Source organism: Rhinoderma darwinii, chromosome 7 (genome assembly GCF_050947455.1).
Source record: "Rhinoderma darwinii isolate aRhiDar2 chromosome 7, aRhiDar2.hap1, whole genome shotgun sequence".
Lineage (NCBI taxonomy): Eukaryota > Metazoa > Chordata > Amphibia > Anura > Rhinodermatidae > Rhinoderma > Rhinoderma darwinii.
In genome coordinates this window covers 30,872,409-30,887,249 of record NC_134693.1, presented here as the reverse complement: position 1 = coordinate 30,887,249, position 14,841 = coordinate 30,872,409, and the positions used below count along the sequence as shown (strand labels likewise).

The 14,841-nt window shown below is 42.5% G+C and overlaps 1 protein-coding gene across 9 annotated transcripts in view; it reads right to left on the bottom strand.

Moving 5' to 3' along the window:
* Positions 1-14,841, bottom strand: part of RALGPS2 (Ral GEF with PH domain and SH3 binding motif 2) — a 167,002-nt gene that overhangs the window by 73,109 nt on the left and 79,052 nt on the right. For all 9 annotated transcript variants that reach the window (XM_075833110.1, XM_075833102.1, XM_075833101.1 and 6 more), the window contains one exon: positions 9,263-9,389. In XM_075833110.1, the coding sequence (XP_075689225.1) occupies positions 9,263-9,389 (127 nt within the window). The remainder of the gene's footprint in view (positions 1-9,262; positions 9,390-14,841) is intronic.

Sequence of the window (14,841 nt, the reverse complement as noted above, 5' to 3'; positions counted from 1 at the left end):
CGTGTAGGACGCTGACCAATCAATGACCAGTCAGCGTCATACACTCCATTCAATTACACAGCAGCGATGTGAAGCCACATAAACAGAGATTAACGTTAATCAAGTGTCCTGATAATGAATACACATGAAATCCAGCCTGGACGTCATGTGTATTCAGAATCCTGACACTTCTGAATCTTTTCTTTGAGATTTCTAGCAAGGGAAACAAAATCTCGCGAGATTACGGAGGTAAACGAGATTTCGTTTCACTTGCTGGAAATCTCACAGAAAAGAGTCAGAAGTGTCAGGATTCTGAATACACATGACGTCCAGGCTGGATTTCATGTGTATTCATTATCAGGACACTTGATTAACGTTAATCTCTGTGTATGTGCCGGCACATCGCTGCTGTGTAAATGTAGAGGAGTGTATGATGCTGACTGCTCACTGATTGGACAGCGTCATACAAGTAAACACGCCCAGTTAAAAACACAATACACGCCCAGTTGTCCATTTCAAAGCTCATTTTCATATATATATATATATATATATATATATATATATATATATATATATATATATATATATATATATATATATATATATATATATATATATATATATATATATATATATAAAATAGCTCATAACTTGGCCAGAAATGAACGTTTTAAAAAAAAACAAAAACGTTACGGTTATCTACATTGCAGCGCCGATCACATGCGATAGGAGATAGGGATTTGAGAATCTGGTGACAGAGCCTCTAAGCTTTTTTTTAAACTTCTCTCCCCTTTAGGCTACATTAGACGAGCGTATGCAACCTCGGACACATAAAAAAATGGACGTTTTTCACGTCCGAGGTGCACCCGTGCGGGACGAGTTATCATGGATCCCTCAGACTGAGTCTATAGGGGGATGCTGGAAAATGCAAGAAAATAGGACGTCCTATTTTTCCACGGACCCTTCACACGCTCCGTTGAAACAATGGCCGTGTGAACGGCCCCATCGAAATACATGCGTCCGTGTGACGGCTGTTTTAATGGCTGTCACACGGACGAGTTAGGGCCTGTTCACATCAGCGTGGTCTTTCTGTTGAGGGGTTCCGACTGAGGTCTTTGTCGGGGGAACCCCTCAATGGAAAGGCAAACGGAAACCTTAGCTTCTGTTTGATTCACCATTGATCTCAATGGTGACGGAAACGTTGCTAATGGTTTCTGTTCGTCATCATTGTGACAGTGTTCCATTGTTTTTGACAATCAATAGCGCAGTCCACTGGAAAGCTGCGACGGAACCACTCAACGGAAAGACACCGCTGATGCGAACACAGTCTCAAGGCCCTTTTACACTGGGCCATTATCGTGCCGATAATTGCCCTGCGTAAGAATAGATTTTCTGCTGGTCGTAAACTTTTCGTTTTTTAAACTGATATCATTGTCGGCAGCACATCTCCCTGCGTAAACAGGAAGACGCGCTGCCGACATGATAATGGATGGGGACAAGTGATTGGACCGCTCGTCCCCATCCATAGCTCCGGTTGACAGGAGAAAGCGAGCGCCGATCAACGATGTCTCATTGATGGGCGCTCGAGGCACCGTTCTATTGTCGGGCGATGTAAAAGACTCTTTACACGCTCGTCTAAATGAGCCCATAGGCTGAAAATAATGTATGTAAGGCTTCGTTCACATCTGCACCAGGGTCCCGTTCCTTCTGAGCTTTCCGTTGGAACGGGACCCTGACTCACCAAACCAAAGGTTTCCGTTTCCATCACCATTGATTTCAATGGTGACGGATCTGGTGCTAATGGATTCTATTTGTCTTAGTTGTGCAAGGGCTCGATCGTTTTGACGGAATCAATAGCGTAGTCGACTGCGCTATTGATTCCATCAAAACGACGTAACCCTTGCACAACTGAGACAAATGGAATCCATTGGCACCGAATCTGTCACCATTGAAATCAATGGTGATGGAAACGGAAACATATGGTCTCCTCCGTTTGTGTCAGTCAGGGCTCCATTCCGACGGAAAGCTCAGACGTTCCATCGGAACGGAGCCCTGGCACAGATGTGAACGAAGCCTAAGTGGCATTAGACAAAACTGTAGATACTCAAGTGAAATGTCTCTTATCAGTCTGTTTGAAGACTCTTAATCTGGTAGGTATTGTATTTACAAGCAATTCTAGGGGAGAATAATCTCTGTAATACGGTTTGCATTGGAGCAAGATAATTATTTAAATTTCATCCATGAGCCGACCCTATGTACGATCTGCCGCCCGCTTGTTTCCACACAATAACATGCCTCGATAATCAGTGGCCCACTTATTGTCCTACACATTATTTGCACTATTTACACTGTATAATCACTCAGTTGCGTCTGTCTTTAGTCCTTCTCTCGTCGTTCCAGTCCATTCAGTAAGCTCCTCTTTCAATAGTAGTTTTTGCTTTTGTTAAACCCATGATCTAATGGATAATATTCTGCAAATGTAGCTATTGTATACATAACAAAGAGTTGAGAGATGACTACATCATACATCTACCAGATTAAATAGAAAAACATAACAATATGGCTTGGTATCTTTTGCTGAAATATTTAGCCATTTTTTATCATCCTGGGAAATACATGTCGGAAGTCACAAATCACCCACAACAAAGAAGATGTACCGTGTATCCGCCAATTCGGCTGCCATCTGTAGGAAGTATGAGAGTGTGTGACTCAACAACCAAGGAATGGGATAAGCTCTGGAGAGTGCGGGATCACTCATTTCAGCATTCTGCTTTACATCATCCCTCACAAGATCAGGAATGCAGAACCGGCACAAGTAATGCTTAGAATAAGCCATGCATATCATAGCCTGGACAGTAGAATCAAGAAAGTACAGCATTTCACAAATAAAGATTGTGCAAAGACTGTATTAGAAGTGCACAACAAGTATTTATTTTCTTCTTTTCACTATAATTACATTATATGACACGAGTCCCTCATTCCCCCAATTTATTAAAAGGAGTGTCACCAGAACCTAGTTTTGAACTAGCAGTATGCGAATATAGTTCATGCTAACCGGATTTTAAATGTGTTAACCTTGTTCCCCAGGGTGCCTGCTTTGCATTAAAAAAAAAACACATTCATTTTATGCAAATTAGCATTTCGGTGCAACGAGGGCGTCTACGTTGCACCAAAATACTAGCGTGTCATTGCCCTGTTCAACCCCCGTCCCTCCCTGCTGGATGTGATTGACATGGGCCAGGCAGCGTACTCGGCGAGTTCACTACACTACGGGGCCAGGCATGAACACGCATCCGTTCCTGCATCTTGGTTGGCGCATGCGCAGTAGAAACAATATGTCCACCGCTGTAATCGGCACTACTCGCATGCGCCGACTAAGATGCAGGAACAAGCGCACATTCACTACCGTTGTAAGCTGCCTGGCCCATGTCAATCACATCCAGCAGGGAGGGACGAGGGGGTTGAACAGGGCAATGATGCGCTAGCATTTTGGTGCAACCGAAATGCAAATTTGCATAAACTTAAAGAGGCTCTGTCACCAGATTTTGCAACCCCTATCTGCTATTGCAGCAGATCGGCGCTGCAATGTAGATTACAGTAACGTTTTTATTTTTAAAAAACGAGCATTTTTGGCCAAGTTATGACAATTTTTGTATTTATGCAAATGAGGCTTGCAAAAGTCCAAGTGGGCGTGTTTAAAGTAAAAGTCCAAGTGGGCGTGTATTATGTGCGTACATCGGGGCGTTTTTACTACTTTTACTAGCTGGGCGTTCTGACGAGAAGTATCATCCACTTCTCTTCAGAACGCCCAGCTTCTGGCAGTGCAGACACAGCGTGTTCTCGAGAGTTCACGCTGTGTCGTCACTCACAGGTCCTGCATCGTGTCAGCCACATCGGCACCAGAGGCTACAGTTGATTCTGCAGCAGCATCAGCGTTTGCAGGTAAGTAGCTACATCGACTTACCTGCAAACGCCGATGCTGCTGCAGAATCATCTGTAGCCTCTGGTGCCGATGTGTCCTCGCTCGTCCGACACGATGCAGGACCTGTGAGTGACGTCACAGCGTGATCTGGCAGAAGCTGGGCGTTCTGAAGAGAAGTGGATGATACTTCTCGTCAGAACGCCCAGCTAGTAAAAGTAGTAAAAACGCCCCGATAAAAACGCCCCGATGTACGCACATAATACACGCCCACTTGGACTTTTACTTTAAACCACTTGGACTTTTGCAAGCCTCATTTGCATAAATACAAAAATGGTCATAACTTGGCCAAAAATGCTCGTTTTTTTAAAAATAAAAACTTTACTGTAATCTACATTGCAGCGCCGATCTGCTGCAATAGCAGATAGGGGTTGCAAAATCTGGTGACAGAGCCTCTAAGTTTTTTTTTTAATGCAAAGCAGGCACTCTGGGGAACAAGGAAAACACATTTAAAATCCGGTTAGCATGAACTATATTAGCATACTGCTAGTTCAAAACCAAGCTCTGGTGACAGACTCCCTTTAAATATGTGAATAAGAAATTACTGAGAGTGATTATTGAATGGGTCCACTATTTAAGACACACCGGGGGCCACCAATCAATCTGCTGCCCCAGTTGGTTGGTTAGGTGGTAAATTTTTATTTTTCGACGTTGGGACTACTAAATACTGGACATTGTGTGAATTTCTTTAGCCTTTTGACAGTTTTAGGGAGCATTTACACGAGAAATTTTTGGGCGTACGATTAAAAAAAACAAAAAACTCAAACATCATGGCAGAACATAATGCGGTTTTACCGCAGTTTGTGGTGTGGTTATTCGCCTGTGTGGTTTTAATAGCTGAAACATGTAAAATAAGTGTCGCATGTCTGAAAACCACATTGCAAAATCGTGCTGTGATTTTTACGGCACGGCCAAAAATGTCTCCTGTAAATGCACCCTAAGGGTACTGCCTAAGGCAACATTTGTGTAGCCAATCCTGTTCACACAAGACCTTCAAAAAAGGAGAAAAAAATATATTTCCAATCAAACTGTATTTATTACATTTAAAGTGAATGTACAGTAGGGAGCATAAAAATGTTATGTAAGTCAGGACCTATGGGTGATGCTTATCTACTATTTTTGTTCCTTTCATTACGGCAGAGTTGTGATCGGAGACTACAGTTTAGCTACAGTGCCTACAAGGTGCCCGAGGTAGTCTGAAACACGCCTCCTGTCTAATCATTGGTTCAGGCTTCTGCTCCCTCCCCACTGCAGCGCTGCTTCTGATTGGCTGCTGTGTATAAAACATAAGTCTATCTTGCGCTCACCAGGAAGTTACTGCATGGCGAGTTGATCTGTATTACAGCAAGAGCAAAATGAATATAGAGAACAGATTACGAAACCACCAGTAAGAAAAAGATGATCAGGTAAAGGCAAATGAGCTTTAGTAAGGGGAAGTCTGGAGGGTCACTTTAATAAAACGTGAAGCTTGATGATTATACAAATAGTTTTTAAAAAACCTGTACACTCGTTCCCATAAGCACATTCTCCGGTTTTCCTCAAAGCTTAGGCCTGGTTCACATTGCGTTTTTTCCTTCCATCGAAGGCATACGTTGGTAGAAGTCCTGACGTATACCTCCGACAGAAGGCGGCGATGTATCCCACTGTTCAGGAATGCAGCGGGATACCTCGTTGAACTCCCCTGGCAGAGCGATATTTGACATCACTGTCCATCAGTAGCTCCTCCAGTCCCCAGTGCGCTTTTTCGATGCTCTGGCCGGGTACAACGTAGTTGAAAGCCCCATATAAAAAGGACAGTGATGTCAGGGATTATCCCAGGGCTGGATTCCCCGGGCCCAGCCCTATCTGATGCTTTTCTTAGGCACTACAGCCCTGTGGAAGCTCCCTGAGGTATACATTTAACTAATACCTCTGACAGATGCCATACAGTGGAAACTCTTTTGGCTGCTGTGGGACTAATAGAGCCCTATGGACACCTTTGGTATGTACGTCGGGAGCTTTTCCCGACGTAGATGCTAAACGGAGGGCTAATACGTAATGTGAACTAGGCCCAAGTTGTGAGGCGATTCAGTGGTGTACAAAATACGAGCACTCCTCAGGTTACATAAGGGGTAGGCCCATGTATATGTTTTTTGGAAAAGTTCAGGAGCTAGGCCTATGGTTGGATTTTACTCAGTGGACTATAGTATTAGGACCATTTAACTCTACAACAATATATAGTTAGAATTAAACTGACTGCAAAGCAGCAGTTCTGATACATCGAGTTCCTACAGTAAAATAGGAAACTTGAAGTGTTCATGATAATTACTTCCATCTTTACCCTCCAGTTTCAACTAAACATCACAAATATATTTGTAGATTTTGCAAACAATTTCTTCACCAATGACCACATGTGAACGGTGTCCAACATAACTAAACCTTTAACTAAGCATATGGCATCCATAAACTCAATCTTGACTTTTTCAAAAAGAAAAAAGTCTCTCAGAAGAGTTGGGGGACGACTACTGACATCTTCTGCTTCTAAGAGAATTTCACAGCTGCGTAGACACATAGGCTGTAATAATCCGGGACGACGAAAACACTTCATGGATTCAGATGGACCAGAATTACTATCATGTCCTTGGGGACGGACCTGTGCATGGCTGAAGAGGATGATGTAAACTCGAGCATTGCTCAAACTTTCCGGTTTGTTAGAAAGCATGAACAGATGCCCCTTCATTTGTAGCAGGGTCTCTTCCTACTTTTATAGTCCGTATTATTAGGCTGGGTAGTAAATCACAAATCATTCGTGCTAGGCAGTTTCCAGAATATTCTCTCCCGAAAAAAAATACAACTAAGAAAAAAACAAAAATGCAGGTCTGAATACGTTGTATGAAAGTAGGGATACACTGTGGAGGATATACGTTCATCACGTGATGGTCTCCCTTCTTTTACATGAAAAAAGTTAAGATCCCAGAGGTCACCAAGATGACCGAAGCAAAAGACATTGGTTAAAACTGGAACACTACAAGCCAAAAACAATAGAAAAATTGGAGCAGAGGTTTATTATAATTTATATAGCAGACAGGGACAATTTCCTATCCAAAAAGCAACTAACTTCCATTTCACGAGGGACAAGCTTCCAACCACAGATATTTCACATTCATCTTCGACTCTGTATTTTCACATAGTAATTAATTAACCTCTTACATAATACTTGGACAAGAAACCGGGACCATTAAAATGAAGCCATGTGCTTAAAGGTTTGAGAGAGGATAAGATGTCAGGCAATGGTCAGTGGAATATAAAGTAGGAAAATCAAGAAAACAGCCAGAATCCAGCTGGCTCCGGGAAACAGAATGCTATTCGATGCTTCAAATGAGTCGAAGCCAATACAGCAGTCGGCAGCCGAAGCGCCTAATGTGACTAGTAAAAATCGGAAGGGAGGAAACCATAATGTAGGAATAAAAGGAGGGAATTATGCAATTCTGCGCAATTTGCTTTCGAGATTGGATGAACTTCCTGACATCCTCAGACTATCTAGTCATTGTTCTGGAGCTTTGATCTACACTCCGACAATAACAGTGAATACGAAGAGACTGTGAGGAAAGTAGTTCTGAAGGGCAAAGCGCCAGGGAACCGAAAAATGATATCTGATGCAGGAGCCAGGGGAGTCCTGAGAGACGGCACACAGGGAAACACTAATTATTCTGGCGGGAAAAAGGAGAAATCCATCTTGCGGACGAGGACTTTGCCAGGAACTTTGTTCAGAGAAGTCATCCATTACTGGGGATACCTGCTGGGTTAATAACACACAATGCACCATACACACTACTGTACAAAAACAGAAAATCCTGAGAAAGTTACTATGTAGTGGTCTCCAACTTGTGGCCGTCCAGCTGTTGGGAAACTACAACTCCCAGAATGGTCAGTCCATTCAGATCTTATGGTCACCCAGAGTGTACAAATCCCCCCTCCGCTGTCAGTCACAATGAGAGAATAATCCCCAGACACTGAATGCTTATATTTCCATCACGGATCTGTCAGACAAACCAGAACATTCACCTTCATTTATAGCATAGAACGTTACAAGCTTTTATTTTAGTTCTCTCTTATTTTAACAAGTTAAAACACATGGACTCCGAAGTGGTTCAATGATGAGCAGTGAGAGAGGCGACAAGTAGCTTCTTCTGATTTTTGGGCTAGATCAGGCTCGGTCCAGACGTAGTGGTCACATCACGGCCAAAAACCGCACTGACAACAGGTTTTACAGCAAATCAGCACAGATTGCAAATTGATTTGCGCCCCGTGTGAACCCATCCTTAGACATCAATATAGCTGGCAGTCAGGGGAATAACGGCATGTCAACAAAAGCGAACGCACATACAAAACTATCAGTGTTATTGAATAACTTATGCTACATACAGGTGTCTAAAATGTATTTTAAAGTACTACTCCCATACATAACATATTAGTAGAAAAGTTCAGTTTAGCCATAGGAGCAATCGGATAACAACCTGCAAGGGAAATTTTAACTATCCTGCACAAGCGCATAGATCCAGGTTCTAATGGAGATTGCAGGATGCAGACTTCCTTTTTCCCCAAATTGCAGCAGTTTCTGCCAAGATATTGCACAAGCAAAAAAAAAACAAAAAAACGACGGACCCGGCAAACGTAATGCCAACAAAAAGTGTCAGTGTTGACCCTACAAATGTGCTTTAGTCAACAGTGTAAAGTAACATTGTGGTTGTCATCGGGGGACATGTAGGCTGCTTGTACACGAAGTGGTTGCGTGCCGCATGTTTTACCATGAACTGCCGCCACGCAACTTGTACAGGTGAAACATGTTGAAACAATGTGATTCACCTGCACCGAGCCGCGTTACACAAGGAATGCATTAGCCGTAAGATACATTACGAGTTCTGACTTTCAAGTCATGTCCACCAGGTGGCAGTGTTTTAACTATGAAATATTTTTGCAAGATTTTGGAGAATGCCAACCGTTTGAGTTTTGCCCCCATCAAGTTTTATAATCGAATATAAAATATTTACAGGAGCTCAAATATTAAATAACAGCAAAAAGACTGAGTAATAGATCATACAAGCCGTAACAAAGCTCTGATAATGATACAAATGTGTTTAAACTCATGCCAGGACATGTCACAATTCATAATGGATAAGAACACCGCTTGCACTGACAGTCAAGTATCATCTTCCCATAAACTTGTGTGATCAGACCTTACGTAGTCAATAATCTCCTCTGCTGCATCTAGTTGTCGCGACACATGTGAAAATCATTACTTGGACAAGATTATTAGCAGCTTACCCAAGTAGGGAATACAAGGAGTCATCTTCAAGCTATTGATGTAGTCCCTGAGCCGTTTGTAATTGTCTTCTTTACTGACTACATACTCCAGTTTCTCAAAGGTGGTCTTGTCTTTCCGACTCAGTAGCTGAAAGAAAAACATTATTAAGGAGAAAAAAATGGCAGATCGACTAGAACATGCGTTCTCCGGAGTACTAGGAGGAGGTCACCAATAAAAAGGCAGAAATAAAAACGTGATCTATTAACAACTAGCACGATATACAATGATCGTCCAATAATCTGGCAGCGGATGGCAGCTCTGATCGGAAGTGTGAAAAGGGCTTGTAATGTGGCGGGGGAGGGTTTCCTAAAGTTAATAAACATAGAAGTCAATAGAATCTAAGCAAATTATACGGAATCCATCAGTACTACAGTTTACACTGGAACGTTTCCTAATCATATCTCATAAGAACACTAAATGTAAAAAAAATACACACGCCAAATAAAAAAAAAACAAGGGGTTGTCCAGCCAAATATTTTTTTTTTACAAAATCGCTTACAATGTAATAAAACAACAAAAGTAGTAATACTCACTTTACCAATCCCCTTCCGCGCCGACATTTCTGGGGTCCCCCTCTGGGCTCTGTTGTTCCTGCTCCAGCAAGGACGTATCGTCGTGACATGTGACGTCTGCAGCCAATCACTGGCAGTAGCGGTGTCGTATTGACATGTCATCGGTGGAGCAGGAAGAACAGACCAGCAGGGGACCTGGGAGACGTCAGCACGGGCACAAAAAAGGATTTATGAGGTGATTTTATAGCACCGTAAGGCTCTATTCACATCTGCGTCTGGGCTTTCCATTGCTCTGCTCCATCATAGAAGAACAACGAAAACCGCACAAAAGGAAAACAATGGTGCCCGACAGACCCCATTGACTATAATGGGTTCCCGTCATGGTGTCATGCTGTGCATGAGATTATTACCAGTTATGTCTAGTGGCATGACAGCATTATGCTGCCCTATTTTGTTTGGCAAAATCTAGGGGCCTCTGACGTGAACAGAGCCAAAGTTCAAAAAAAGTTTTAAAAAAAAGTGTTGCTGGACAACCCATTTAAACTCCTCGCATTTGATCCTATCCCATCACAATCCAAATGGTGAAAAACAAAGAAGTCCCAGGAGAGCAGTCATTTCCTCCCACATCCTTTTAAAAAAACCTAAGTGACTCGAAGGCAACTGGCTGCAGCAGGAGCACTCACCACGGCTTCACTGTCTGCAATAGAAAATCAGGAATACCAAGACCCACCTTACCGAACATGCCCTGCCTATCCAGTGAAAATGGAAGAGATCAAGGCAAAACAGTTGTCTCATCTACATTGCTTGTTTCAGGAGCATGCACAAAACTGTAGTTTTTCTTCTGTCCACTTAACATTTCAAAGTCTAGTATTTCCTTTATCTCGATAGAGAAAAACATTTTCTAAATACATTCATTAACATTTACAAAAATAAAACGGAGGCCCTTTAAGGAACTAGAGCAGTTCTGGCAGATAGCCGTCCCCAGAGAGGCAAATGATGAAACAGAAGTTTCACACAGTGAAAACCTACACAACCAGACTGTTCCGGGACCACACTCCACTGGAAGACTTCATTATAACCAGTTATGTGAGCGCAGAGCTGGGTAATTATGCTTACAATGCAAGTATTGAATTATATATTTTCTTTCTGAACTAAAATTAAAAGCCCGGCTGACATGACCTGTGCACAGACTAATTGTACAAAGAAACTACATGACAGCAGCATCTAATGCCTGTAAAAAGACTCAACCATTAGGGTAAGTTCACACGTAGCCTAAAAACTGTGGATTTTCTGCAACAGCATTTGTTGCAGAAAATCCACACCATAATACAGTACAGCAGAGCAGATGATATTTGAACAAATCTCATCCACACGCTGCGTAAATGAACGGAAAAAAACGCTCAGATATTCACCTGCGGTGCGTTTTCTTAATCTGCAGCATGTCAATTGTATTTGCTTAATCGCTGCTTTTGTTTTGCAGATGTTGCTATTTTTGCAGCGGAAAAGCAATGATTCCGCCGCAAAAAATGCAACTCAGAAAAAAAAAAGTCTTATACTTACCCCGAATTCTGTGTTTCTTCGTCCAAGCCGGCCTCCTGGAATGATGTTTCAACCCATGTGACCACTGCAGTCAATCACAGGCTGCAGCGGTCACATGGGATGGAAAGTCATCCCAGGAGGCCAGCCTGTAGGACTGCAGTGACGCAACGTCGCCATGGCTACGCGTGTATGAAACTTTAGGTGCAGTTTTCCGCAGAAGACATTATGGCCAAAAAACCGCACCGCAATTTCTGCAGTTTTTCGGGCGGAATTCCATACAGCGCCCATGGCGGATACACTGTGTACTTTTAGGCAGCGTACCCGAGGGTAAACTAATAATGAAGCTAACTTTTAAACATTTTTTTAAATAGAGCAGAGAAAATAGTTTGAAAATGTTTTTTCACCAATAGTGATCTTGCCCCCAAAAGGTAATTCTTTGGCCACAGAGAGCGCTAAAGCTGATCACATTGTAAGGAGTTTTCTGGGATTATAAATCGATGGCCCATGTATATTCTCAGAAACCCCCTTTTAATCCACTTTCACACTGGCATACTTGGTCAGAATTTTGTATCAGTATTTTTAAGACAAAACCAGGAGTGGAAAATAAAACAGAAAAAAGTATAATGGAAAGATTTGCACCTCTTCTGTGTTTCGGACACACTCCTGGTTTTGGTTAACAAATACTGATGCAAAATACTGACCAAAAACGCTCATGTGAAAGTGGTCTTGGAGCTCTGCATATCTCGGTTTTCTATGCAAAATATTAATTTTGCAATGGGGTGTGATTTTTTTCATTTCAGAGACAGTGACACTCTTGTCTATGTACTGTGCATTGGTTTTGTGGCGCTGTTCCTGGAAATAAAGAAGACCCCTTTACTAATCTCATACAACACTAAACAGCCATGGCTTAACTCAAGCTTAAGAAATACTGACGGTTTAGAAAAAGTAAATATAATTTATTCCCTAAAGTACCAAATAATTCTGTTCTACATTTACAAGTCTGTACAGATCCTATATTCATTAAAGGATAATTAACTATCCATATAGTGACAATTCATAAAAAGCACACAGCTACTGCAGTACTTCTGGGGGATCAAGCGGTGATATTACAAGGTAGCAAAAATAGTAGCGGTTTTGATCACGTCTTATTTTCTTGCAGTGAATGCCAATCAAATCAGACCTGAAAAGAAGCTACACATACACAACAGCTGGTTGAAGCATTAGCGAAAACACCCAATTAAAGGCTTTCATTCAGACCGGCTCGGCTAGTCTCACCTTGCGAACTTTGGGACGGGGGCCATGTGGAAGATGGGTTAAAATTGAACAAAAAAAATAAAAATGACATACACAGTCCGTGCTTAAAAAAACAGAGCTACTCAGATAGCCCAAATCTGCAAACGACAGCAATGAAAATCCTGTTTTTATTTAATAGCAGACCGTGCCATCAAGACACTTGGGTTTTACCAGCCCTGATCCGATATCGTTCAGGAGTGCCGGTCATTGAGACACAGCGTTGTGATCACTTGGCCAGCGGTAAAAAAATAAAACTAAAAAATACAGGCAAACTAATAACTGAATGTGATTCCAGATGTCCTCACACAGGACAATAACAGATCAGACTTATCCAGGAGCAATGACTATTCATCATAACAGTATGACAGACGCGTTTTACTTCTGGGATTAATAATGCCTCGAATATTAAACATCTATAAATCATAATATCAGGAAACATCCAGTCATGATAGAGGAAGAATGAAAACAATTACATTACAATTTATATATTCCTTTAGTTGTCAGGATTTGTGTATGTTTTTGTGCGTTACTCCTTTTGCGCAAGGACATATGTAGTATATTATGATTTTAAACACCTTGCAATAGCTACATTTTAAGCGCTAGGGCTTGGTATCAACTAAAGGCCAGAATCTTAGCTTTCAAATTATACCAGGCTCCAGTTGCAATATTCGGGCTGCAGCACTCGCTTGAAGTCAGGAAGCAGGGTGAAAAGTCATATTTCCTGGTTCTGTGTCTATAAGGGCCAGTTCACACAGAGTTAACGGGCGAAAATGCCTCCCATTGATTTCAATGGGAGGCGGAGGCGGTATTTTCCCGCGAGCGGAAAAACAGTCTTGCGGGAAAAAGAAGCGACATGCCCTATCTTTGGGCGTTTACGTCTCTGACCCCCCATTGACATCAATGGGAGGCAGAAAAAGCATATTTGGCGGCATTTTTTGCCCGCGGCGCTCATTGGCCACGGGCGAAAAACGCAGCAAAAATCGGCCTGCAGGCAGAGCAAAATCTGCCTCAAAATTCAGATTTTCCGCCTGCAAAAAACTCTGAACCCAGCCTAAGGGAGGGCGAGCAGCAAGAAAAACCACAACCTGGTAGGTCATCCCTACCCATGATTGATCTTCCGATGACAGTGGGTGGAGCAGGGCCAGACAAAAAGACAGCTGAGGGCCCCTGTGCAAGAACAGTATATGGGGCCCCTTGCTCTCATCATAAATAACCCCCTTGGGTCTCTGTTAGCCATAAAATGTATTAGCTCAGGCGTTTACATGCAATCTGACAGAAGACTGTTGCTTTAAGGCGACAGTGGGTCCCTTAACCTACTGGGCCCCTGATCAGCTGCACAGGTTTCATCAATGGTATGTCTGCCCCCCGGGGTAGAGCATAGACTATCACCCCTCCTTACCAATCTGAGAGGATATTTGCTCTGTCTTCACACGGTGCAGTCAAATCATGGTATATTACTGCATTATTTTGCCTCATTTTAATGGTAATGACGGCAATAAACCACGGTGTGAATAGACCGTACAGTAATAATTTTTTGCCAACATCCTATATGCAACTTCTGAATTCACCCAGCATTCTGAATGAACTATGCAGCGTATGGGGTCACAGCTGTTCTCTATTACAGACACTTCTTTCGCCTCTCATTCCAACGTCCCATATGCTGAATATTGACCTCTTTCACTCTCCAGTAATTGAATCCCTCTCCATTGCGCCTTCCACCAGAGACCGCTCATCGGTCTCTTCCCCACACTTCATGAGGTTGCAGTCTTTAGAGAGAATTGCTCTTCAACCCTCATGTCTTAACAGTATGGCTGCCACTGTATCCCTAGGCCTCTACACCAAGTAATCCTTCTCGTGGAAGGCCCAGCGAGTCTCCAACAGATTAACACCAGTCCATGAACCCTCCTCACATCCCACGAGTGACCGGAATCTGACTAATCAAAACACTATTCCACATCTCAAACTCAATCATAAAAGAATCACCACTAGACATTGTAGACCTCACTCAGGAGAGTGGATGAATATATAGTAGCCATGCTGCGGGCCTACACATTTTATAAAGGTGGTCTCCAATCCAGAGGCTGTCAGGCATGCTGGGAGTTGTAGTTTTGCAACAGCTGGTTAATACTTCGTAAAAAAAACAATTTTCAAGTTTTTTCCTCTAGGACTTATACATGCCATTTTTGACGAACATT